The sequence below is a fragment of the Pristis pectinata genome, chromosome 33 (genome assembly GCF_009764475.1).
Source record: "Pristis pectinata isolate sPriPec2 chromosome 33, sPriPec2.1.pri, whole genome shotgun sequence".
NCBI classification, from domain to species: Eukaryota; Metazoa; Chordata; class Chondrichthyes; order Rhinopristiformes; family Pristidae; genus Pristis; species Pristis pectinata.
This window is the reverse complement of record NC_067437.1, coordinates 13,684,650-13,712,330: the sequence shown is the minus strand read 5'-3', so window position 1 is coordinate 13,712,330 and position 27,681 is coordinate 13,684,650. Positions and strand designations below refer to the sequence as shown.

The 27,681-nt window shown below is 46.3% G+C and overlaps 2 protein-coding genes across 2 annotated transcripts in view; one reads left to right on the top strand and one right to left on the bottom strand.

The window, feature by feature from the left end:
* Positions 1-1,998: 1,998 nt before the first annotated feature.
* On the bottom strand, positions 1,999-27,165 carry polr3h (polymerase (RNA) III (DNA directed) polypeptide H). Its single transcript, XM_052043002.1, is given in 8 exon segments — positions 1,999-4,673; positions 5,202-5,277; positions 5,279-5,393; positions 7,694-7,757; positions 12,347-12,433; positions 18,509-18,605; positions 22,502-22,632; positions 27,079-27,165. Coding segments are annotated over 7 exon segments (615 nt in total). The 5' UTR covers positions 22,613-22,632; positions 27,079-27,165; the 3' UTR covers positions 1,999-4,608.
* csdc2a (cold shock domain containing C2, RNA binding a) overlaps positions 26,291-27,681 on the top strand; it is a 53,438-nt gene continuing 52,047 nt past the window's right edge. The window contains exon 1 of the mRNA XM_052043001.1: positions 26,291-26,371. The gene's annotated coding sequence lies outside the window, so the exon portion shown is untranslated. The remainder of the gene's footprint in view (positions 26,372-27,681) is intronic.

Sequence of the window (27,681 nt, the reverse complement as noted above, 5' to 3'; positions counted from 1 at the left end):
ACACTATTGTTTGGGATGATGAGGCAGGGTCGCAGAAAGGAGGATTACCCGCACAAACACTTCAAAGACAACCTGAAGAGAGTCTCCAGTAGACCAGCACCGATCCCTAAGATCTCATGCAAAGGGCTCAGGATAGGACAAGCAGTCCTTGACCAGATCACTTGCCGTGAGATCCACAAAATCATCTACAGGCTGTGCATAATGGGTGACACAGGGGCACAGCATCACCCATCAGTCACAGACTTGCCACACCCAGACAGCAGCCAGCTCTATGTCTGAGGATTTAGGCCTCAGAGGCATTTCTGTAGCCAGATAGGATTTATGATCACATTGTCACTGATATACTACTGAGAAGCAAGGATTCCAACTGATCTCTCCCACTTTTGTAACCCAAAAGAATTCAACTATAGCCGCCCTGAGCTTAAGAATCAAATCTTTATCCATTACTAAGCCAATCAGAACCTTCACCCATTTACCCATCAGGGGTAAAGTCAGAGATAGCTACTCTTCCAGGCACACACATTACTCAAGGTCAGCTCCATCACTATAAAAGTCAGTGGTGGGTCCAAAGACTCGGATAAATTCAGAATCCAGCAACGGACAACTAAAACAAACTCAAGAAGAGAAAATAAACTACGAGGACAAACTAGTGCAAAATATTAAAACTGGTGATAAAAGCTTGTTTAAGCAGGCAAGAGGAAGAGAGAGGTCAAAGTGAATATTGGTCCCTTAGAGAATGAGGCTGGGGAAATAGTGATGGGGAAAAAATGAAATGGTGGAGGAGTTTGCATCAGTCTGTATGGTAGAAGATATTATCAACACATACCATTAATAAAAAAACAGGGAAGGAATTAAATACCACCAACGTCATAGTAGTATTAGGTAAACTAATGGGGCTAAAGGTTAATAAGTCCCAGGATCTGATGACCTGGGTCCCAAAGAAGTGGCCACAGAGGCAGTGGCTGTAAAACTTCCAAAAAGTAGCAGAGGAATGGGAATGTGGTACGCTCATTTGAAAGGGGTGGGAGGCAAAAAGCTGGTAGACCAGTCAACCTAACGCCTTTTGTTGGAAAAATGCTAGTATGATTTATTGAAGTTATATCAGACATCTGGAAAATCAGGGTGTCATCAAACAGAGAAAACGTGTCACCAAAGGGATATCATGAACGACAAATTTAATAGGTGCTCTTTGAGGAGGTACAAGCCAGAGTAGAAAGAGGAGAACCAGTAGATGTAATACATTTGGATTTTCACAAGGTATTTGACAAGGTGCCACACAAAAGGTTACACTGCAAGAGCACACTCTGTTGGAGGTAATACATTCATACGTTTAGAAGACTGGCTAACCAGCAGGAGGTACTGAGCACGGTTAAGGGAGTCAGTTTCAGGTTGGTGCCTATAATCAGTGGAGTACTGCAGGATCAGTGTTGGGATGCCAACCGTTGACAGTATGTGTTAATGGTTCACATTAACTGTTGCCAAATTTGCAGAAGACACAAAATTAGGTAGGAATGCGAGGAGAATACAAAGAACGTACAGAGAAACAGAAGTGAGTAAGCAAGAGGTTGACAAACAGAGTACAGGGAGTCCCCAGGTTACGACAGGGTTCTGGTCCTTAGAACTGTTGGTAAGTCAGGAATGAACAGGAAACAGTTGTGATGGGAGAGTGAGCAGGCGCGGGAAGGGCAGCTGTCAGCCTCAGTGAGTGAGCGAGTGAGTCTGCTCAGCACTCTCCCCTCTGCCCGGCTCCACCCAGCCCCCAATTGTCGCATCTCGAGGGTGGGGGACGGGTGAGAAGGCACGCGGAAATGCCCCATTCCCACCTGGCAGAAGATGCCTGCATCCCCATCCGCTCATTCTATGTATAGACTGTCCATAAGTCGGGCGTCATAACCTGGGGAGGACCTGCATGCTGGAAAATGTGAAGTTGGTCAGTATGAAAGGAAAAATGACAAAACACATTATTTAAATGGAGAGTAGAGATTACAGAAAAGCTAGAGCAGAAAGGGACTTGGGGTTCTCGTACATGAAACACAGAAACTTAGCATACAGGTGTAGCAGGTCTTAATCTCAAGGGTTTGGAGTATAAAAGTAGGGAAGTCTTACTACAATTGTACATACCATGAGTGAGGCCACATCTAGCGTAATGTGAACAGTTTTGCTTCTCTTATTTAACAAAGTATATATTATTATTGCAAATGTTTCAGAGGAGGTTCATTGATCATGGGTTTAGAGGGATTGCCTTATGGAAAAGAACAGTTTAGGTCTATACTCAGTGAAGTTTAGAAAAATTGAGAGGTGATGTTATTGAAACATAAGATTCTTGGACAGATTACTGCCAGGAGGATGTGGCAGACCCTCAGAATAAGGGGGCTTCCATCTAGGACTGAGATATGAAAGAATTTCTCTCAAAAAGTGTTTGCCCTGGAAAGCAGTGGAAGCTGAATCACTAAATTTATTCAAAGATGAGATGGATAGATTGTTAATCAGTAAGAGAGTTAAGGGTTTTTGGCAAGAGGGCGAGGAAATGAACTTGAGGAAAGTTGGATCAGATGGAGGAGCAAGCTGGAGATGATGAGTGGTCTACACCTGTTCCTATTTACTATTGTCTTAAAGCCAAGGACAATCTTCCCTTCACCACTCAGAAGGCAGCACGACCGAGAGGAAGGAGACACTCCAGCACAACAGATTTGCAGTTTCCACCAAAACATTTTAATTCTCTGGATGCGAATAACGCAGGCGTGGCTAACTTCTCGTCTCCATCTCCAGCTGTGCTACTGAACGACAACTGTCTTCTTGAATGTGCTCAAGGTACTCTATGCTGGGAGACAGGGAGTTGCAGAATTTTGATCCAGCAACCGTGTAGTTTTGCAGGAATTTATTATAACAATATAGCTGAAAGGAAGCTTTGACTTTTGATACAGGTGGACAGAATTCTTCCATCCGACTCCTCCACAATACAACCCCTGTGTTGCAGACTGGGGTCAGGTATGGAACAGAGTGTAAGAATTACTACCGCACACAGTGCATGCATGCACCACTGCTACTCACCGACCGACAATATTACAATCATTCACCCTTTGCAAATACTGTTACCATAGCAACCTCCTTTCCGAGTGCAATGATTCTCCGAATGGAAGGTAAGAAGAGCACAAGGAATACTGAAACTCTGTCAAACCCTTTTAACTGGCTCAGGCAGCAGTTTGAAAAAGACTTACATTTATCAAAATGTACATTTTGTCCATGTTTTCCAGCGTACAGTTCCTCCACAGGTTATGGATGCAAGGATGTCATTAAACTGGAAAGGGTGCAAAAAAAAACTTACCAGGATGTTACTGGGACTGGAGGGTTTGAGTTATAAGGAGGGGCTGGACAGGTTAGGACTTTTTTCTCTGGTGCATAGAAGACTGAGGGGTGACCTTACAGAGGTTTATAAAATCACGAGGAGCATAGATAAGACGAATAGCTACAGTCTTTCCCAGGGTAGGGGAGTCCAAAACTAGAGGGCATTGGTTTAAGGTGAGAGGGGGAAAGATTTAAAGGGGACCTAAGGGGCAACTTTTTCCACACAGAGGGTGGTGGTACGTGGAATGAGCTGCCAGAGGAAGTGCAGAGGTGGGTACAATTACAACATTTGAAAGACATTTGGTCCGGTACAAGGATAGGAAAGGTTTAGAGGGATATGGGCCAAACACAGGCAAATGGGACTAGTTCAGTTAGGCAACTTGGTCAGTATGGACGAGTTGGATTGAAGGGCCTGTTTCCGTGCTGTAAGGCTCTGACTGTAAATGAAAACACTTCACATGGAATGAATTACTCTGAAATTGCCTTAATATGCAGAAAACAGTCATCATTTTGCCTCTGGAATACATGCACAAATGTCTGGTTTCTCTCTTCTTGAAGGCATGAGGCAAGGTAAGGCCAAAACTGCCTGGTCCTCTTCAGGAAGTGCCATGGAATCTTCAATAGATATAACCACAGTTTAACACGGGCACCGTCAGACCAATATGGTAAATGCATACCTCAGCCAGTGCTGCAGTCCTGCCCTGGTTTATGACAGGCAAAACCACCAGCTGGGCTTGCACTCACCACCTCTGACCCACAGGCTATAGTAGTCCATATTGGGCCAAGGCTGGTACATTTAAAAGGGAGACGGAGAGAGACACTGGATCAAGAAGTTGCACCTGCTTTATGGGCTGAACTCATTTCCTCAACCGCAATGGGATCACAGCTTAAACAAACCAGAACTAAATCCATTGATCAAATGTCTTTAATTTGCCATTTAAATAGCCCATTAAACCAAGGAGTGCAGGACCAGTATTCTGTAGCGTAGGAAAGGGTCAAAACTACTGAAGCATTCCACTTGGAGGCTCTTCATCTTTCCTCTGGACTTGCATCATGTTTATTTGATCATCAGAAGAAACGCCTGATGCTGTAGCTGGATCTTGCTCACCAGATGCTTCTGCTCCAGTTAAACATCCAGCAATCTGTCCTGCTCTCAGAAAAGAAGATCCTTGAGGAATTGGTTGGAAAACAGGCGGTTCCAGCTCCAGGAAGATAGTCATTGTGTCCGTGCTGCATTTGAAGCAATGGGATCAAGTCGGCACATTAGCCATTCGTCCACCAGGACAGAAGTCCCAGGCCTGGCTCACTGATGGACCCCTGCGAAGAATTTGAAAGCACAGGTTACGTGAGCATTTCCCAACTATTCATTTACCCCTACCATATACTGTAACTATACTAAGGCAAAAGAGGGAGGGGGGGAGATGGGGGAGAGACACGGGGGGGGGGGGGGAGACACGGTGGGGGAGAGAGACACAGAGGGGGGAGAGAGACACGGGGGGAGAGAGACACGGGGGGGAGGGAGAGAGACACGGGGTGGGAGAGGGGAGGGGAGAGATCACCACTGCATTGTTTTGAAGAAAAGCAGACGGCTTCTCTCTGGTGTCCTGGCCAAAATTCACCTCTGAAGTAATGTCACTAAAAGCAGATGATCTTGTTACTATCTGTTAGCCGACTGGGATTTTGCCATGCAGAAAAGTGCTCCAATGTCTCTTACCAAAGTGACAACACAATTGCCTGTCAGCGTTTTGGGTTCTGAAAGATACCATATTAATGCAAGTCTTTCTCTTCCATCAAGGGAAGAGGTGGATCAAATGAGAGAGAAGAGATAGCTTAGTCATACCGGTCAGAGTGTAGGGAGATTCCCTTCCTCTGTGCTTCTTCTGCTGTGGAGGTCGAACTATCTGCTGTGCTGGGCCCGGTGGGGGAGGTGTCCTACAAAAGTTTCATCCACCACTCTGAGTCGGATATCCTCCCCGACATCCATGTACAGATCGTGTGTACCCTCATCGGTCTCGTACTCCCACACCCACACCTGCTCAGTCTCGTCGCTGCCAGACCAGTCAGGGAAACAACAAGCAGTATCGAGATAAGCTGCGGCTTTAGTGGACAACTTGCACTACCTGGAAGTACACGTGTCCAGATGCTGGACCCAGTTGTAGCAACCATTTCCAGTGCAAGTCTACTAACCTGGAAATTGGTGTGCGCACTTCCAGGCAGTATTGACCTTAGCTTGGCTGAAGCTTTCATTGCTCATGTGATGCTAATCTTTGAATTTCTGACAAAAATTAAAGCAGTATCATTTAATCCACAACCTTCATTTACAACTCTCAGTAAAACAAGGAGCAAACCCCACAGCAAGTTGGCTAGGTATTAGTATTGGATTATTATTGTCACTTGTACCAAGGTACAGTGAAAAACTTGTCTTGCATACCGTTCATACAGATCAATTCACTACACAGTGCATTGAGGTAGTACAGGGTAAAAACAATAACAGAATACAGAGTAAAGTGTCACAGCTACAGGGAAGTGCATTGCAGGTAAACAGTAAGGTGCAAGGTCATAACAAGGTAGAGTAAATTAAAGGGCCATTGATGTACAGAGGGATATTATGGTGCAAGTCCACAGCTTCCCGAAAGTGGCACACAAGTGGATAGGGTGGTGAAGAAAGCATACGACCTGCTTGCCTTCATCGGTCAGGGCATTAAGTATAAAACTCGGGAAGTCATGTTGCCGCTGTATAAAACTTTAGTTAGGTCACATTTGGAGGTATTGTGTGCAGTTCTGGTCACCAAGGAAGGATGTGGGTGCAGCTGGTGTTCACCAGGATGTTGCCTGGATTGGAGAGTATTAGCCAGAGGGAAAGATTGGACAAACTTGGATTGTTTTCTCTGGAGCATCGAAGGCTGAAGGGCAAACTAATAGAAGTATATAAAAATTATGGAAGGCATAGATAGGTAGATAGAGTCTTTTTACCAGGATGGAAATGTCAAATACCAGAGGGAATAGGTTTAAGGTGAGAGGGGGGAAAGACTAGTCTTTTTACACTAAGAGTGGTATGTGCCTGGAGCTCACTCCTGGGGGACAGGGGTTAGAAGCAGATATGATTGCAACATTCAAGAGGCATTTAGACAGACCCAAGCACACAGGGAATAGAGGGATATAGGCCACGTGCAAGCAGATAGGATTAGTTGAGATTGGCATCATGGTTGGCGCAGACATGGTGGGCCGCAGGGCCTGTTCCTGTGGTCTTGTTCTTTGTCCTCCAACTGAGTGTCAGGTGTTGCCGTCTGCATGTGTCTGCCTGAGTTTTCAATGCGAAGCTAACTTGTGACATTGTTTCTGAGTCTTGTGGTGCTTAATGCAAATCTTCAAAACCATACACATCACAGATGCATTGCAGTCCTCTACTCGAGTAACGTGCCTGCCCCTTGCATTGGCACAAGGCCATTCGTGAGGTAGAACTCCATCTGTTGATCGCTGGGGGAGGAGAGGGCTGGTGGGCGACCACATATACACTGACGTACCCCTTCACCACGGTTTCCCTCACCTCCACACAAAACCTTTTATGCTGATGCACTCTGGTTCCCATGGAGAGTCCCAAAGCTGCAATCAACTTCCTGTGATTCATAGCACCTGAAATCCAGCTTCCAGGGCTATGGAATTTTACAGCATAGCAGACCACTCAACCCAACAGGTCTGAGCCTCTTCCCATCCCACTTTATCACAACCTTTCAACATCAACCATTCTATTCTCTGTGGGATGATCTACCTTACCAAAGCCTGAAAGCACGTACCACCAGGCTCAAGGACAGCTTCTATCCTGTTGTCATAAGACTATTGCATAGACCTCTTGTACAATAAGATGGACTCTTGACCTCACCCTCTACCTCATCATAGCCTTGCACCTGATTGTCTGCCTGCACTGCACTTCCTCTGTTACTGTAACACTTTATTCTGCATTCTGTTATTGCTTTTCCCTTGTACTGGTTTGATGTACTGATGTGATGAAATGATCTGTATGGATGGCATGCAAAACAAAGTTTTTCCACTGATCCTTGGTACATGTGACAACTATAAACCATTACCCTTAAACATAACACCCTATCCTCCTTGGGGTAGCAAGAGCCACACTTTTATACTTTGGTTAAAAAGAATCCTTCCTGAATGCCCTATTGGATTTATTAATTTCATTAAAATTATGGCCTTCTCCCCAGTCTTTAAACTGATCCATCCAGATGTTGGAAGGAATAGAACAGGAATTCAAACGTGCAGCCCTGTTCATTATGATTTGGAGGTGACCAGATCTTTGCACCCCATTTTCAGGGGAAGGACCATCACCGAAGGATACAACTTAGCTGGCTGCTGCAGAGATTCTGGAGGGATCAGGATGTCATCAAAATATCCCAGGGTCACTGTGAGGAAGAAGGAGGGCATCGCATTAGTGGGTTACATTCTATCTTACACCCCAGAGGATCTGGATTCACAACCAGGCTGCTTACACTCTCTCCCTGCCCTTAGCAGAGTGTCAGAATAAAAGGAAGAAGATAGTTTTCATGAATTTGAGTTGACCTTATGAATCAAAAGCTGGCTTCTGGGATCAGGTTACCATTTGACCTGCTCATGGCAAGTGTGGACTTGGTGGATAGCGGAATAGCGAGGACGGATGGCTCACCTCTCCCAGGAAATTCCAGGCCATTAGGCTTGATACTTTTGACGAAATCTTACAAAGTTAATTGAGCCAAGCAATGACAATTGCCAACAAAAGAGAGGCGAACCACCCGCCCTTGACATTCAATAGCATTACCATCACCAAGTCCCACGCCGTCAACATCCCTGGGATCACCATTAACCAGAAACCCAACCTGACCAGCCATAGATTGCGAGTACAGGAACAAATTAGAGGCTAGGTTATCTTACCACAATTGACACCCCAAAGCCTTTCCACCATCTACAAGGCACAAATCAGGTATGTGATGGAATACCTTGCCTGGATGAATGCAGCTCTAACAACTCTTAAGAAGGTCGACACCATCTGGGTCAAGCAACCAACTTAAATGGTACCCCATCCACAAGTTTATTCCCTGCACCACCAGTGTATACTATCTACAAAATACATTGTAGTTGCTCAACCAGGCAACCCAACAGCACCTCCCAAACCTGTGACCTCTAGCATCTAAAAGCACAAGCTCATCATGGAAGCACCACCACCCTGCAGGTGCCCGAGGTCGTGCACCATCAATACCGAGAAATACATAATCGGTCTTTCACTGTCGCTGGGTCTAGATCCTGGAACTCCCTACCCAATAGTATTGAAGGAGCACCTTCACCAGAATGACTGAAGTGGTTCAAGAGGGTGGCTCTCCACCAGTTTCCCAATGGCAATTAGAGATGGACAATAAATTCTGGCTGTGCCAGCAACGCCCAGATCCCAAGAAATGAATAAGTAAGAACATGTAATACTCTGGCAGAGACTATAGCCTGAAACTCCTATTCAATCAAGCGTGGGAAGATGCAGTTGCTTGACAAGATGTTGAAGCATTGTCTCAGGGTGTGCCATACAGCTATGTGAGTCACCTGTAGATCGATCCCATGCTCCACCTCATTTGTATATTTTTCCACATCTGAAGACGATTTAGGGTTGAGCTTGGACTTACCCACCCACAGGGCCAACAGCAGCCCCTTCCAGACCACTAGACCAGTGGTGAGCAGCGTCCAATCTGTGGGATGCTTTTGTCTAGCCTACTTCAGAATTCCTAGTTAAACAGAGTTCATCAAAAATCTCGAGGCTATTGGCTCAGACTTTCCTGGGACTGGTGAGCGCACCCGCACCCCCCACCCCACATCCCCACCGCCCCCCCCCTCCCCACCCCACCTGCTTGGTCTTCACTTGCATGGGACAGACTGAGAGGCAGCTTGATTCCAAAGGTCAGATCCTAATCCCCTAAAGTAAATAAATCTCAAAATGTCAAGTACAGGGGTCAACTGAATAAAACCAATCCATCAAAACACTAAAGACCAGCTGACTGGTGTTAAATCTCAGGATAAGCATCCACAGAACATTGCAAACTCACACACACTAACATACATGACACAGAATTCTTCATTGAATGGTCATTAAAAAAAAATTCTGTAGCCCTGGTTTCAGAAAGGGGCCATAGTTCGTAGTTCCCCAGTATCTCAGCAGTTAATTATTCTGCCTTACTGTGTACAGAGCTGTAGGAAAAGAAGTAGAACATTCAGTCCTGAAGCCTGTTCTATACAGTCATAGAGCTATACATCATAGAAATAAACACCTTGGCCCAACTCATCTATGATGCCTATCCACGCTAATCCTATTTGCCTACATTAGGCCCTTATCCCTCTAATCCCTTCCTATCCAAGTAGTGGTCTAAATGCCTCTTAAATGTTGTAATCATATCCGCCTCTACCACCTCCTCTAGCAGCTCGTTCCATACATTCACCACCCTGTGTGTGAAAAACTTGCCCCTCAGATCTCCTTTAAATTTCACTCCACTTTAAACCTATGCCATCTCCCTTGAGAAAAAGATTCTGGCTATCCACCCTATCTATACCTCTCATAATCTCATAAACCCTCTATAAGGTCACCCCTCAACCTCCTGTGCTCCAGTGAGAACAAACCCTGCCTATCCAATCTCTCCATATAACTACAGCCCTCCATTCTAGGCAACATCCTGGTGAATCCCTTCTGCACTCTTTCTAGTGCGACCACATCCTTCCTGTAGTGTGGCAACTACAACTGTCCACAATACTCCAGGTGCATCCTAACCAACATTTTGTACAGCTGCAACATGATATCCCAACGCTTGTACTCAATGCTTCGGTCTGTGAAGACAAGCAGCCAAATGCCTTCCTCACTGCCCTCTCAACCTGTGACGACATTTGCATAGAACTATAAACTTGCTTCCCAAGGTCTCTCCGTATATCAATGTTCGTAAGGTTGCTGCCATTTACTGTATACTCCTAGTAGCATTTGATGTTCCAAAATGCATTACCTCACATTTGTCACTTCATCCAACTTCCCAGCCAATCTATGTCCCTCTATATCCTTTGATAACTTCCTTCTATGACTCCACTCCTTAAACATAACCCTTTGCACCCTTCCCTCTCAAAAATCTATCACAATTTTGAAACTGTTTTTATTTTACCCCAACTTTGATGAAAAAGGGATCAAGATTCCCACTACCCTTTGTGGGAACCAGTGCTTCCCATCAACACCCCTGAACAGACCAGCTCTAATTTCTTGCTTGAAGCAGTGATATCAGAGGAAATCTTTCCATTGAGTCGCTTCATCAGGTTTATGTTGAGGGAATGCAAACCTGCTTTATGCCATGTGGATGAGACAGGCCCCGTGTGTGGTTCAGAAAGCACAGGCGACGGAACGATGAAACATCACTGTCACGCATAAATCCACAGAAGTTAAGGCTATGCAATGTGTTAGAAATGTACTTCCTCTCCTCTGCTGCCTATTGACAAAGCTGCAAGTCTCTCAATTCATTGTTACTACTCCTTTGTACTGATCACTGTGACCCACATTAGGAAGGAGTCACCTCATGTCCCCTCTGCCCCACAGCAGCCTCTGAGGTCAGGCACGATACAAGCGAGGGAGAAGTGACACGTTGGCACATTGAGCCTGGCTGCAGCTCTCCCTGTCACAGACATTTCCAGCGCGGCTATTCTTAAAACCACAACTATTGCCAATTAAAAACATCACCACTGTTAAACCTGAACACCCTCTTCAATTTCCAATCAGTCTCTATTTCAGGCAATCTCCCTCCTCAGCACATAAGATCCCAAATGTCATTACGATACTTAAGGAGTGACTGACAGCAGCAGACTGTTTTCCAATCAGGAGTGATAAATATCACCTGGTATTTTTACATTAATATTTTACATTGCAAAAAAATGACCACTCAGACAACTACTCTGTGACAGTGTCCACATCCAGCAGAGCATCCTCCCACCCTCTCTGCCTTATTCTGGCTCGTTTATCTAGTTTCCTCCTATTGAATTCTCCAATTTCAGGTGACCTGCTCCTCCGTTCCTTTGCCTCTCCCCTGGTCTGAGTGGTTCCTCCCACACACACGTTCCCCCCTCCCAACCCCATCACCCACTTTCTTTCCCCTCCTCCACCCACACACTCCTCCCACTGGGTCCCCTCCCCCCACTGTTCCCATCTGCCCTCCCCACCTCCCTTATTTGGTTCCATGCTCCACCGTCATCTCCCATCAGATTCTACCATCTGAAGACCTTTGTTGCCTCCACCTATCACCTCCCAGCCTCGGTCACTATCTCCACCCTCCCCTTCCTCCAATCTGCCAATCAACTCCTCCTCACCCGGTCCCACCTATTGCTTGCCAATTTGGTGGTTTGATTGGTTTTCAAATATCATCAATCATGGGGAAACCAATCGGCAGACAGAGTGAGACACAGGTTGGGAAGTCCAGGATCAGAGGGCAAAGCCTAATAATTAGAGTGGTTTCAGGAGTGGATCAGAAGTATTTCTACATGCAATGCATGTAAGAAATTTGGAACTTGCATCCACAAATGGCAATTGCTGTTTGATTAATTGATGCTTTTAAATCTGAGTGTGATTTTTTTTGTTGTTAACTTAAGCTATTAAGGGACATAGAGGAAAAAGGGTAAATGGAATTGGATCAAACATCAACTATGGTCTATGCATAAAAGAACAGGCTTGAGTGGCTAAAGAGTGTCTTCCTTTTCCTCTGTGGGAGTTTAGAGGCACTTCTGTGCTATAATTCGAAAGAAGCCCGACTTTCTGCTCAATTGCAAACCAGAGCTTCACGTCATCGGCCCTGGAGAGGAAAGGGTTCAGTAGAATAGAATTCAGTAGGCCAAAGAGCCTGATGATACCTGGCTCCCTCAACTCACGAGGAACCGGGGGGCCTACATCATGACCTGAGCCAACTGGGGGGGGGAAAGGATGGGTGGGTTTGAAGGTTTCAAGTAATCAGTCACTCACCGCAAACTCCATCCTGGCTACAACCTTTAATTTTGCCGGTGATAATTTCATCCAGAAAGGGTCGGAAAACCACGTATCGGAAATGTACTGTGTGGGGTGAAAATGGAGAGGAAGAAACAACGTTTAGCGGAAGACAAGCCTGCACTGAGGCAGCACCCTCTTTGATCGTCAGTTGCCAAAATACACACAGCAAGATCCCACAAACAACTAATTTAATTAATGTTGGGTAATCAGCTTTTGCTGGTATTAGTTGAAAAATTAACTTTGGCCGGGACACTAGGTGAACTCTTTCACACTTCTTTGACCAAGAGACAAGAAAATAGGAGCAGGACTAGGTCACTCCACCCCTCAAGACTGCTCTGTCATTCAATATGATCACGGCTAATCTGCCCCAGGCCTCAACTCCTCTTCTGTGCCACAGAGCCCTCAATTCCCTGATCTTTCAAAAAATTATCAGTTTCCTCTTTAAATACCTCCAGTGAACTAGGCCCCACAACCGCAGAGAACTCCAGAGCTTCACCACCAATTCAAGAAGAAATTCCTATGCACCTCAGTTTAAAATGATGCAAGAACTGGATTTTAGCTCAGAGGTGTGAACCGTGTAAAGGGGCGGATTAGGGAGGCTGTTCGGAGAAAATAGTTTTCCCAAAGCTTCCACAGGAATTTTTTTCTCCCCCTGTGGCACGGTGGCCTAGTGGCAGCCTAGTTTGGCTGGGAAGCCTGCATCACGAAACTGGGTGGATGTTGTGGGGAAGGGAAAGGGGATGAGTGAGTTGCCAGGCCGTGAGGGGAAAGGAGTGCGATGGGTTTACCCAGTAGCTTGTCTGAGCTGGAAGAAACACTCCTGCTTCCCCTCAATAACAGGTTTTCTGCTTTGGAAGCTATTGAGGAGGATAATCTGCAGGGATTAAGCAGCAGTAGCCAGGGCTCTGGCACTGGGACTGGTCCTGCTGCTCAGAAGGGAAGGGAGGAGAAAAGGAAGGCAGTAGTGATAGGGGACTCAATAGTCAGGGAAACAGATAGGAGGTTATGTGGAAGTAAGCATGAATCCCGGATGGTATGTTGCCTCCCAGGTGCCAGGGTCCGGGATGTCTCTGAACGGGTCTACGGGATTCTTGAGCGGGAGGGAATGCAGCCAGAGGTCATGGTACATGTTGGTACCAACGACATAGGTAGGAAGAAGGATGAGGTCCTGAAAAGTGAGTTTAGGGAGCTAGGCTGAAGAACAGGACCTCAAGGGTAGCAATCTCAGGATTGCTGCCAGTGCCACATGATAGTTAAGGTAGGAATAGGAGGAGATGGCAGTTGAATGCGTGGCTGAGGAGTTGGTGCAGGAGGGAAGGTTTTAGATTTTTGGATCATTGGGATCTCTTCTGGGGAAGGTGGGACAGAGAGGACGGGTTACACCTGAACCCGAGGCGGGCCAATATCCTTGCAGGCAGGTTTGCTAGGGTGGTTCGGGAGGGTTTAAACTAGTTTGCGAGGGGGATGGGAACCAGAGGGGTAGGTCAGAGGAAGAAGTGGATGGGGAAAAGTCAGATCGAACATGTAGAGGTTTGAGGAAGGAGAAGCAGAGTACAGGGTATAAAAGTAGAAAAGTGGATGGGCTGAAGTGCATTTACTTAATTGCAAAAAGTATCAGGAATAAGGTTGATGAACTGAGAGCTTGGTTAAGTACATGGGATTATGATATTGTGGCTCTTGCAGAGACTTGGCTGTCACCAGGGCAGGAATGGGTATTGAATATTCCTGGATTTCAGTGGTTTAAGAGGGGGAGGGGTGGCGTTACTGGTCAGGGATACTATTACAGCTGCAGAAAGGGTGGATAATGTAGAAATATCTTCTCTAGAGTCAGTATGGGTGTAAGTTAGGAACAAGAAAGGAGCAGATACTCTACTGGGAGTATTCTATAGGCCCCCCCGGTAGCAGCAGGGATACTGAGGAACAGATTGGGAGGCAGATTCTGGAAAGGTGCAAGAATATTAGGGTGGTTATCATGGGAGACTTCAACTTTCCAAATATTGATTGGCACCTGCTTAGTGCCAAAGGTTTAGACGGGGCAGAGTTTGTTAAGTGTGTCCAGGACGGATTCCTGTCACAGTATGTTGACAGGCCGACTAGAGGGAATGCCATATTAGATCTAGTTTTAGGTAATGAACTGGGTCAGGTGACAGATCTCTCGGTGGGTGAGCATTTGGGGGACAGTGACCACCGCTCCCTAATCTTTAGCATTGTCATGGACAAGGATAGGAGCAGAGAGGACGGGAAGATACTTAATTGGGGAAGGGCAAATTATGAGGCTATAAGGCTAGAATTGAGAGTGTAAATTGGGATGACATTTTTGAAGGGAAATGTACTATGCAGATGTGGTCGTCGTTCAGGGATCTCTTGCAGGACATTAGGGATAAATTTGTCCCTGTGAGGCAGAGAAAGAATGGCAGGGTGAAGGAACCATTGGTGACAAGAGAGGTGGAACAACTAGTCAGGAAGAAGAAGGCAGCATACATGAGGTGTAAGCAGCAAGGATCAGATAGGGCACATGAGGAATATAGGGTAGCAAGGAGGGAACTTAAGAAAGGGCTGAGGAGATCAAGAAGGGGACATGAAAAGGCTTTGGTGAGTAAGGTTAAGGAGAATCCCAAGGCTTTTTTCACGTACATGAAGAGCAGAAGGATGACGAGAGTAAAGGTAGGACCGATTAGAGACAAAGGTGGGAGGATGTGCCTGGAAGCTGTGGAAGTGGGTGAGGTTCTCAATAAATACTTCTCTTCAGTATTCACCAAAGAGAGGGGCCTTGATGACACTGAGGACAGTGTCGGTAAGGTTAATGTTCTGGAGCATGTAGATATCAAGAGAGAGGATGTGTTGGAGCTGTTAGAAAACATTAGGACAGATAAGTCCCTGGGCCCTGATGGAATATTCCCCAGGCTGCTCCGCGAGGCAAGGGAGGAGATTGCTGAGCCTTTGGCTAGGATCTTTGTCCTCGTTGTCCACGGGAATGGTACCAGAGGATTGGAGGGTGGCAAATGTTGTCCCCTTATTCAAAAAAGGTAGTAGGGATAGTCCAGGGAATTACAGACCAGTGAGCCTTATGAGTCTATGGTGGGCAAGCTATCGGAGAGGTTTCTAAGAGATAGGATCTATGAGCATTTAGAGAATCATGGACTGATTAGGGACAGCCAGCATGGCTTTGTGAAGGGAAGATCATGTCTCACAAGCCTGATAGGGTTCTTTGAGGAGGTGACCAGGAAGATGGATGAGGGTAGTGCAGTAGATGTAGTCTACATGGATTTTAGTAAGGTGTTTTACAAGGTTCCACATGGTAGGCTTCTTCAGAAGGTCAGAGGGCATGGGATCCAGGGGAGCTTGGCCATGCGGATTCAGAATTGGCTTGCTTGAGGGTTGTGGTGGAGGGAGTGCATTCGGATTGGAGGGCTGTGACTAGTGGTGTCCCACAAGGATCGGTGCTGGGACCTCTACTTTTCGTGATATTTATTAATCACTTGGATGAGGGGGTAGAAGGATGGGTTAGCAAGTTTGCAGACGACACAAAGGTCAGCGGTGTTGTGGATAGTGTGGAGGACTGTCGAAGCTTACAGAGGGATATTGATAGGATGCAGAGCTGGGCTGACAAGTGGCAGATGGAGTTCAATCCGGAGAAGTGTGAGGAGGTACACTCCAAGGAGAACAAACTCCAAGGCGGAGTACAAGGTTAATGGCAGGACACTGGGTAGTGTAGAGGAGCAGAGGGATCTGGGAGTTCATATCCACAGATCACTGAAAATTGCCTCACAGGTGGATAGGGTAGTTAAGAAAGCTTATGGGATGTTGGTTTTCATAAATTGGGGGATTGTGGTTAAGAGCCACAAGGTAATGATGCAGCTCTGCAAAACTCTGGTTAGACCACACTTGGAGTACTGTGTCCAGTTCTGGTTGTCTCATTATAGGAAGAATGTGGAAGCATCGGAAAGGGTGCAGAGGAGATTTACCAGGATGCTGCCTGGATTGGAGAGTATGGATTATGAGGGGAGACTAAAGGAGCTAGGGCTTTACTCTTTGGAGAGAAGGAGGATGAGAGGAGACTTGATAGAGGTATACAAAATATTAAGAGGAATAGATAGAGTGGACAGCCAGTGCCTCTTTCCCAAGGCACCAATGCTCAATACAAGAGGGCATGGCTTTAAAGTAATGGGTGGGAAGTGCAAGGGAGATATCAGAGGGAGGTTTTTCACCCAGAGAGTGGTTGATGCATGGAATGCGCTGCCCGGGGGTAGTGGTGGAGGCAGATATGTTGGTCAAGTTCAAGAGATTGCTAGATAAGCAAATGGAGGAATTTAAAATAGGGGGATATGTGGGAGGAAGGGGTTAGATAGTCTTAGGCGTGGTTTAAAGGTCGGCAGAACATGGTGGGCCGAAGGGCCTGTATTGTGCTGTATTTTTCTATGGTTCTATGGTTCGCCTGGCCTACAAGCAATGCTGCAAAAAGCACACCAGCTCAAACCCTTTCAGCAGCTGGTTCTCCAAAGCCTTGGCAGGCCTGAGCCAAAGAGAGAACGACTATTAAAAAAGAACAGCTCTCAGCAATCATCCTCCCCTCCAATCCTCACCTTGCCTCCTCAAGAGCCAGAAGTGAACAGGTTGTGTTCTTGTTCAACATTTGGGATTTTGACCTCCCACCCACCAGTCTCTGAGAGTTAAGAGTTCACCCCAATGGAGCCTTAGCTTAACCCTCATGTGGAAATGAGTGAAACTTGATATGAATGAACTTGAGTCAGAGATGAAGTGAGAGCAGAGTGAGTTCTCTCCCAATAAGATATCTTTATTAATCACATGTACATCGAAACACACTGTGAAGCTCATGTTTTGTGTACAGTGTTCTGGGAGCAGCCCACAAGTGTCGCCACGCTTCCGGCGCAACATTAGCAATGCCCACAACTTCCTAACCTGTACGTCTTTGAATGCGGGAGGAAACCGGAGCACCCGGAGGAACCCAGGCAGTCACAGGGAGAATTCAATGTGGGGAAGGACCACAGTATAAGGTCCTGCCACCAATGGACACTGAGGGGCTGGGTCCTGTGTAGCAGCCTCTCAGACACTTCGTGGGTGGTATTGTTAAAGAGAAAACATGAGGAGCATTGCTGCTTTGTGTATGCATTGGTTTGACGGAATAATGAATGTGAAGAAAGATATGTATTGATTGTTTTGTATTTCCTATATATATTTTTATGAAAAAACTGTGAAATTGAAATTTAAAAAGCCTTGATAGGGAAAAAGGCAACTACTCTCTTTACTTTATTTATACAGCACGGTAACAGGCCCTTCGGGTCCAACGAACCTGTGCTGCCTAATTACACCCATGTTAACCTACTAACCGTACATCTTTTGGAATGCGGGAGGAAACCGGAGCACCCAGAGGAAACCCACGCAGACACGGGGAGAACGTACAAGCTCCTTACAGACAGTGGCGGGAATTGAACCCCGATCGCCGGCTCTGTAATAGCATTACGCTAACCGCTACACTACTGTGCCTCTCTCCACATTCCAGCACCCAGGAATCAGCCAGGTGCCAGAATACCACTTTATCCTTTTGTGAAAAGACGCACGCAGCAGGTAAAGACATTGCATTGTTTTAGGGTGACAGGAGGAAAGGAGGCATTTTTTTTATATACCGAGAGTGGTGGGTGCCTGGAATGTGCTGCCACACCTGGAGGTGGAAGCAGACACGATAGTGGCATTTAAGAGACATTCAGACAGACACATGAACATGTAGGGAATGGAGATATATGGATCACGTGGAGGCAGATGGAATTATTTTCATATGGAATCGTGTGGGCACAGACATTGTGGGCCTGTTCCTGTGCTGAAAACAATAATCAGCTAAAAGCCTGAGAGGGTGGAAAGAATTTTTTTCCCTCCCTCATCTTTCTTTACCTTTATGAATTTACATGAGGATGTGGAGTTGAAGGAAACCAACTTAGCTAGACATCAACTTAAAGAAGGGGAACCCTCTGCCTGGTCAATTTACACGCAACCCTGGGGCAGAAGAAGACAACTTTGTGCCCCAAGCTCCAACTAACAGATTTATTCTTAGAGAAAAGAAATGGAGACTGGATTGTTGAGAGTCACTACACAAAGACTATTGCTTTGGGTCTGGTGTCTAACCTTTGGTGTGAGACGCGCCGTCCCCTGGGAAAATGTAGGAGTCTTCCAGTTTGGTGATGTCATACAGACAGATACACAGGCCGACATTATACACCACCTGCAGAGAGGAAAATCAGCAGCAATGATCATCTAAAGGACTTGGTTCTCAATTAAAGTCACTGACACTCTAGCCTGCAGATTAGTCTTCCCCTTGCCTGCGTTTAGTCCAGCCGTTACATAATCACAGTCCCAGTCACCCTATTCATCAGCTTGAATAGGTGAGCTCTGGTTTATCTGACAATCTTATTTTAACCTACATTTGATGGCAAAAAAAACTCATTCAATTTCCCACCTTTGTGTCAGTCAGGATGCACAGATTTTTAAAAAAAATTTCAGGATGTGGATATCAGCGGCAAGGGCAACATTTACTGCCCATCCCCCAAATGTTCTCGAGAATGTGCAGGTGAACTGCCTTCTTCAATTACTGCAGTCCTTGTGAAAGTCCTCCAACAATTCCGTTGGGCAGGGAGTTCCAGGATTTAGACCCAGTGATGAAAAAAGGAATGGTGATACATTTCTAAATCAGGATGGTGTATGATTTGATAGGAAACCTGCAGGTGGCGGGGTTCCTCTACACCTGCTACCCTTGTCCATCTTGGTGGAAGTGGTCATTAGTTCCGGAGGTCCTGTCAGAGTAACCTGGGTGAGCAGCTGAGTGAATTTTGTAGATGGTACACACTGCAGTCACTGTGTGCTGACAGATGAGGAAATTAATGTTTAGAACAGTAGATGGAGTGCCAATCAAGTGAGTTGCTTTGTCAAGTCAAGCTTATTGTCATGTGCACAAGTACAGCAAGGTACAGGTACAATGAAAGACTTGCAGCAGCAGCACAGGCACATAGGATAAGATAAGATAAGATATCTTCATTAGTCACATGTACACCGAAACACACAGTGAAATGCATCTTTTTGCGTAGAGTGTTCTGGGGGCAGCCCGCAAATGTCACCATGCTTCCGGCGCCAACATAGTATGCCCACAATTTCCTAACCTGTACATCTTTGGAATGTGGGAGGAAACCGGAGCACCCGGAGGAAACCCACACAGACACAGGGAGAATGTACAAACTCCTTACAGACAGCAGCCAGAATTGAACCCGGGTCGCTGGCGCTGTAAAGCGTTACGCTAACCGCTACACTACCGTGCCTGACGACACACAGAACATAAATTATACAAGACAAGGAAGAGAAAAAGACAACTCTCTTGGACTGCGTCAAGCTTCTTGAGAGCTACTGAAATTGCACTCATCCAGACAAGTGGAGACTATGCCATCCTGCTCCTGACTTGTGTCTTACAGATTGTGGAAAGTCATAGAGAGACACAGCAAGGAAACAGGCTCCGAGAGTCTGCCCCAACCAGTAAGCACCCATTTACACTAATCCTACATTAAGCCCATTTTTTTTCTCCCTACATTCTCCTCAACTCTCCCCAGATTCTATCACCCATCTACACACCAGGAACAATTTACAGCGGCCAATGAACCCACAGGTCTTTGGGATGTGGGAGGAAACTGGAGCACCCAGAGAAAACCCACACAGTCCACAAAACCCACAAACTCCACACAGACAGCTTTCATGGTCAGGATTGAACCCGGGTCTCTGGTGCTGTGAGGAAGCGGCTCTAAAGCTGCAACACCGTGAAAAGATTTCAGATATCAAAGGGTGAATCATTTGCCCAAGGACACCCTGCTTCTGATGTGCTTCTGCAGCTACAGTATTTGTGTGGCGGGTCCAATCTGAGCTTTTGGTCAATGGTGACCTCCATTTCTCAAACTATCCCAGAATGTAGGGGTCCCTGCAATAGTGAGAACGTCAGTGTGGAAACAGGCCCTTTGGCTTAATTTATCCATGTCAACTAGAGTGCCCATCTAAGCTAGACCCATTTGCCCGCATTTGGCCCATATGCCCCTAAATCTTTCCTATCCATGTACCTGACCAACGTCTTTTAAATGTTGTTATTGTACCTGCCTCAACCACTTCCTCTGGCAGCTTGTTCCACAGACTCTGCGTGAAGAAGTTGCCCCTCACGTCCCTTTTAAATGTTTCCCCTCTCACCTTAAACCTATGCCCTCTAGTTTTTGATTCCCTTTCCCTGGGAACAAGACTGAGTGCATTCACCCTACCTATGCCCCTCATGATTTTATATCCCTCTAAGGTCATCCGTCATCGAGCATCAAGGATAGGTGACTAAAATTGTTCCTCGTTGGAGAGCCCATGTCTGAAGGTGGCCCAGGTGTTGCTGCATGCAGGCATTGACTACTTCATTTCCAAGGGAATGCAAATGGAACTCAACATGATACAATCATCAACGAATACCCCTACTTCTGACCTTATGATGGAAGGAGGTCTTTAATGAAGCAGTTGCAGATGATTGGGACCAGGACACTGCCCTGCGGGACTCCTGCAATGATGTTCCGGGGCTGGAATATTTGACCCCCAAGAGCCACAGCCATCTTCCTTTCTGCACGGTAAGACTCCAACCATGATGCCCATTCACCTCAGTTTTGCCAGGGCTCCTTGATGTTAAGGGCTGTAACTCTCAGCCCACTTCTGCAATGCAGCTCTTTGGTCTGTGCTTGAACCAAGGTTGTGTTGAGGTGAACAAGCCATTGGTAAATGCTGCCTGATTGCACTGTTGACGACACTTCCCATCACTTTGCTGATGAAACTTTTTCATGTGCAATCAGAGACAGCTATAGCTAACCCTGTGACTCTCTGTCAGGCTGACTGAGCACCTCTCTGAGAGGCAAATCTTTTTCCATCACAAATCTTTTCTCATAGTGACAGGTTTGTAAACAACACTTGGGAATACAAATAGGTCATTTTAAGCACAGAGGATGTGAGGCCCTTGAATCATACTGACCAATATTCATCTAGGATCTTTTATGACATCAGGAAGGCCCAAAGTACTTTACAGTCAATGAAGGATATCTTTAAATGTAATGACTGTTGGAAACCTCGTTCTCAACGTACACACAACAAGCCCTCACCAACACCAATGTGATGATTACCAGATCATCTGTTTTTTAGTGATGTTGACTCAGGGATAAATTATACCCAGGAATTCTCCTACTCAATGGCTCTATTCTTCTTTGAAAGCACCAAGGGATCTATTACACCCATGCAAGAAAGCAAGCAGAGCTTTTATAATGCCATGCTCCCACACTGAATGGCACTTTGCATTTTTCTGCTCATTTGTTAGAAGTATGATTTGAGACCACAATCTTCTGACTCAGAAGTAAAGATCTTACCAACTGAGCTACACTGGGCACAGAAAAAGACCATGGGACCCTTCGTGCCTCTGCAGGCACTTTGAAGAAACTATCAGATTAGTTCCACACCTCTGTTCTTTACCTCAGATCTCTAGAGTTTCTCCCTCCTACCACCCTCCCCTCCTATCTACCTCTCTCCTCCCCCTTCAAGTATACACCCCCAAGTATATAATCCAACAAATTTGGATGGTTTTCTCCGGAACACCGGAGACTGAGGGGTGATCTGATAAACATATATAACATTATGAGAGGCGTAGAAAGGGTAGATAGTCAGGGTCTTTTCCCCAGGGTGGAAATGTCAAATACTAGAAGGCATAGGTTTAAGGTGAGAGGGAGAAAGTTTAATAGAGGTTTGTGAGATTATTTATTTATTTAGTTTGTTTTACACAGAGAGTGGTAGGTGCCTGGAACATACTGCCTGAGGAAGTGATGGAAGCAAGTACAATGACAACATTTAAGAAGCATTTAGGCGAGCACACGAACAGGCAGGGAATGGAAGGATATAGACCACGTGCAGGCAGGTGGGATTAGCTTGGATTGGAATCATGGTCAGCACAGACACCGTGGGCCAAAGGTCTGTTCTACATTCTAAGTACACCCTTTTGGAATTGCTGGCTCAAAGCAATTTGGCAACACAGCACACATAATTCTGTGCTGCTTCAGCAAAAGACTTCCAGTCTCTTACCTTATTGGCCAGTTTTTTGTTCAGCTCTTCTGCGATGGCATCATTTAATTTCCTCTCAAAGAACCAGGGCGGAATCCGCACAGTGTCCACCATCTCCACCAGGACAAACATGGTGTGCGAGGCAGCATGTACTAGGAAAAAGAAGAGTCACGTCACCTTAATTATCAGTGTGGATATGATTTCAGGAAGTTGATTGCTTTGATTGCAAGGACTATTTTATGGTATTGAGAGAATGCCTTATGGTTATTTGGAAAGAACAGATTTTCCTACCCTTCCTAAATGCTGTGGTACTTAACACTCAACCTAAAGATTGGAATAGGCACATGGGAGGGCAATTTATTCTGCTCAACAAAGGACAGCACCTGCAACAACGAAGGAATATATAGACCCTCTGATACAGTATTTCATCAACACTTCACAGGGTGGGGAATCAACAAACAAAGCCTGATGAACTAGGCGAGGTGATGTCAGGTCAGTGGCAGTAAAAGAGAGAGTGCGGTGGAGAGCTTGGAAGGGAATGTGAGCTTTGGGCCTTGATAGATGAAAGTGCAGAGTGGTCACTGAAAATTAGCGATGCTGAAGTTCAAAATTACAGATTCAGAAATTGTTTACAGCATGGGAGGAAGCCATTTGGCCTCAAGTCCATACAGGATCTATGTAAGAGCAATCCTGGTGTCCTGTAGTTTAGAACAAGGGGTGATCCTACTGAAACATACAAGGTCTTTAAAGGGGCGCGATAAGGTAGACGGCGAGATGTATCCACCACTGGGAGAGTTTTGAATGAGGGGACGTAGTTACAAGACAAGGAATTTCTTCTCAGAGGTTAGTGGATCTCAAGGATTTACTACCTTGGAGAGGTCTGGATCAATGGAAGTATTTAAAAAGGTAGATAATCTTTGAAAGAATGGGGAACTAAGGACTATGTGGAACTGGGAAGAGGAGTTGAAGTCTGGGGAACGTCAGCTGTGATCAAATTGAATGGTGGGGCAGGCTTGAAAAGCCAGGTGGTCTAATATTGCACCTATTTTTCTTGGTACATTGATGACTGCATTGGTGCTGCCTCCTACACTCATGCAGAGCTCAACATTTTCATTACTTTTGCTGTCAGTTTCCACCCTGCCCTCACCTTTACAAGGACAATCTGACTCTTCCCTTCCTCTGTCTCCATCTCAGGAGATAAGCTAGCTATTAACATCCACGACAACCCTCCTGACTCCCACGGCTATCACGACTACTCGCTGTCCTTCCTGTAAGAATTCTATTCCATTCTCCCAGTTCCACTGTCTCCATCGTATTTGCTCCCATGAGGAGAAAATCCACAGTGGTGCCTCTGAAATGTCTTCTTTCTTTCTGAACTGTTGCTTCCCCTCTACCATGGTTAACAAAGCTCTTGAACCCTATCTCATCCATTTCCTGCACCTCTGCTCTCCATAGAACAATACAGCACAATACAGGCCCTTCGGCCCACCATGTTGTGCCGCCTAAGACTATCTAACCCCTTCCTCCCACATATCCCCCTTTTTTAAATTCCTCCATATGCTTACCTAACAATCTCTTGAACTTGACCAACTTGACCAATGTATCAGCTTCTCCAGGACAGAACAAGGAGAGAGTTCCCCTAGTCCTCACCTTCCACCCTACCAGCCTCCGCATTCAACAGATCATTCTCTACAATTTCCACCACCTTCAAAGAGATTCCACCACCAGACACATCTTCTCCCCTCCTCCCCTTCCAGCATTTTTCAGGGACTGTTCCCTTCGTGACTCCCTGTCCACTTTTCTGTTCCTGCCAACCGCCCCACTGCTTACGGCACTTTCCCTCGCAACCGCAGGCAGCGCGACACTTTTTTTCACCTTTTCCCTTCCCACCATCCAGGGACCCCAACAGTCTTTCCAGGCGAGGCAGTAATTCACTTGCACTTCTTCTAATCTAGTGTACTGCATCGGTGTTCATAATGTGGCCTCCTCTACACTGGAAAAACCAAACGCAGATTGGATGATCGCTTTGCAGAACGCCTGTGTTCAGTCCGCAGGGGCAACCCTGAGCTTCCTTGTTGCCTGCCACTTTAATTCCTCATCCCACTCTCACCTAACAGTCTGTGGCTTCCTGTACTGTCATAGTGAGGCCCAATGCAAGCTTGAGGAACAGCACCTCGTGTTCTGTCTGGGCACGCTGCAGCCTGCTGATCTCAATATTGAATTCTACAACTTCAGGAAACTTGATTTCTCAGTCTGCATCAGTTTCCATCTATGATATCGGCTCAGCTTGTGTTTATTCACCCTTTTTCTTTTCGGAATGGAAGATGCATCCCGCCGGACCTGCCAGGCATGTTCACCTGCTCTGCCTTTCAAAATTCCCACAGTCTTTTGTCAATGTTCTCACTTTCTAACTGCTCTCATTCACTTAATGACCAGATAACCTACTTATATCTTATCCCCATAGTCACCCTGGTTTCACCTTATAATAGACATTCATTCCCTTCCCTGCTCATTCACAAGATTCTTGTTTCTCCTGTTTAGTTCTGACGGTGGGGGGGGGGGGGCGGTTCTTCGACCTGAAACTTTAATTGTTTCTCTTCCCACAGATGTGGCCTGACCTGCTGAGTATTTCCAGCATTTTGTTTTTGTTTTAGATTTCCAGCATCTGCAGATTTTTTGATTTTCACTTAGTTGTACCTATTTTTGTGTGTTCGCTCCCTCCCATAGCCCTGCAAATTTTTTCCTTTCAGATACTTATCCAGTTCTCTTTTGAATGCTAGTATTAATTCACTGCTACCAGACAGTTCACACCCAAGCACTCACTGGGTTAAAATAAATCTTTGCATCACTTTTGGTTCTTTTGGCAATTCTACATCCCCTGATTCTTGAGGTGCTCTAACGATGAGAAATTTCTCACGCTACTCTTCCTGATTTTAAATATCATGATCAGACCCCCTCACCACCTCCTCTAGAGCAAGGAGAACAACCCCAGCATCTCAAATCATCCATGTTACAAAATTCCCACATTCCTAAATACTTTCAGGTAAATTGTAGTCTGCAAGCTGCAGTAAAACCTCAATGTATTTTTCACATCAGGAAATGGAGCACAGTGGATTATATTTTCGCGCATCTCCTGTAGAAATGGACTTGTACGTGAAGCCAACTGAGTGAGAAGCCAACGAAAATCCAAAAAAAAATTGCAGATTCCAGGAATCCAAAATACAATTAGAAAATTCTGCAAAAACATAGCAGGCCAGGGAACAACTGACCATACCTGCTAAGTGTTTCCAGCATTTTCGGTGTTTATTATGAAAGGCAAGGTATGAAATCCCCATCCACACTCATAGAGAGATACAGCAAGGAAACAGGCCCTTTGGCACACTGAATCTGTGCCAACCACAAATCATCATTTTTACACTATTCCTACCCCATCCACTTTATTCTACCCACTATCCCACTAATTCACACACACACCCTTCAGATTCTACCACCCACCAGGGGCAATTAGCAGCAGCCAATTACCCTACCAACTCACACATTTTTTGGGACATGGGAGGAAACCAGAGCACCCAGGGGAAACCCACACATTCACAGGGAAGAAGGGGCAAATTTGACTAGAGTTCAGGACCGAACCTGGATCACTGGAGCTGTAACTCTAGCAGCTGCAACTCTAGCAGCTGCCCCACTGTGCCTCCCTTCATCTTTCCAATTAGCTCACAGTAATTCAGTGCTGCCCTTATCAGCGGTTTCTTCTCATTTCCCTTCAACAGACTACATTCAGTGGGAGCTGCAGTCAGCCACTGGTCCATGGCAGAGGGTGGTTGGACTCCTCGCCTCTGTACAGGGGCAGGATCAGAAAGGAAGGCCATGGAGTATCAGAGAATCAATCAAGTAAGCCTCAGGACCCTGAGGATTGGGGTGAACTCAAGCCCAGGCCACAAGGTTCGGACTCCAGGGATAGGGTTAGGGTCAAGGTCCAAGCCCAGGCTCGAGGCTCAGGGTCCAGGGACAGGGTCCAAGCCCAGGCCACAAGGCTCAGGGTCCAGGGCTCCAGGGACAGGGTCCAAGCCCAGGCCACAAGGTCCAGGGTCCAGGGCTCCAGGGACAGGGTCCAAGCCCAGGCCACAAGGCTCAGGGTCCAGGGCTCCAGGGACGGGGTCCAAGCCCAGGCCACAAGGCTCAGGGTCCAGGGCTCCAGGGACGGGGTCCAAGCCCAGGCCACAAGGTTCAGGGTCCAGGGCTCCAGGGACGGGTTCCAAGCCCAAGCCCGAGGCTCGGGGTCCAGGGCTCCAGGGACGGGGTCCAAGACGAAGCCCGAGGCTCGGGGTCCAGGGCTCCAGGGACAGGGTCCAAGCCCAAGCCCGAGGCTCGGGGTCCAGGGCTCCAGGGACGAGGTCCAAGCCCAAGCCCGAGGCTCGGGGTCCAGGGCTCCAGGGACGGGTTCCAAGCCCAAGCCCAAACCCGAGGCTCGGGGTCCAGGCCCGGCCTTAACATCACTTCAACCCTCGAGCCCGAGTTTCACCAACCCCGGCCGCCGCCCAACCTCCGACTGCGGAGCCGCCGTTTTAACATTTCACACAACCGCTTTTCTCACAAACCTCCGATAAATTTTAAATTTTCATTTAGTTGCCTTCACGTGCAAATCCATTTTACAGCAGACGGTCAGGGGACGCAATCCACCTTACGGCAGGCGGTCACTCCGCCCCCTTTCCCGGTGATTTTAAAAAAAACTCCCGGTGGTTTCACCACAGTTTGCGACGACCACAAGACCAGATGGCTGAAAAGATGTCAAATTTCACTAAAGTAATATTTTTTTTACTTCAGTTCAAATGTATAATATGTAAGTGGTGTTAAATAGGAGTATTTTAAAAAGAATTTTAATTAAAGTTGAGATCCAAAATTAATCCAACAATGAATTATTTCCTAAGTAAAGGTAGAAACTTGAATTTCTAGGATACTTTAATCCAGTAAAATTTCCACAGTGTTTCAGAGATGTATAAATAAATTAAAAGGTAATACCAAACCACATATTACAACGGGGGAAGTTTGAAAAGTGGTAGTGACAAAGTTAATAGAGCTGCTCCCTCACAGTTCCAGAGTCATGGGTTCAATCCTGCCCTCGGGTGCGGTTCGTGTGGAGTTTGCATGTTCTGTCTGTAACCGTATCGGTTTTCTCCCACATCCTAAAGGCGTGCAGGTTG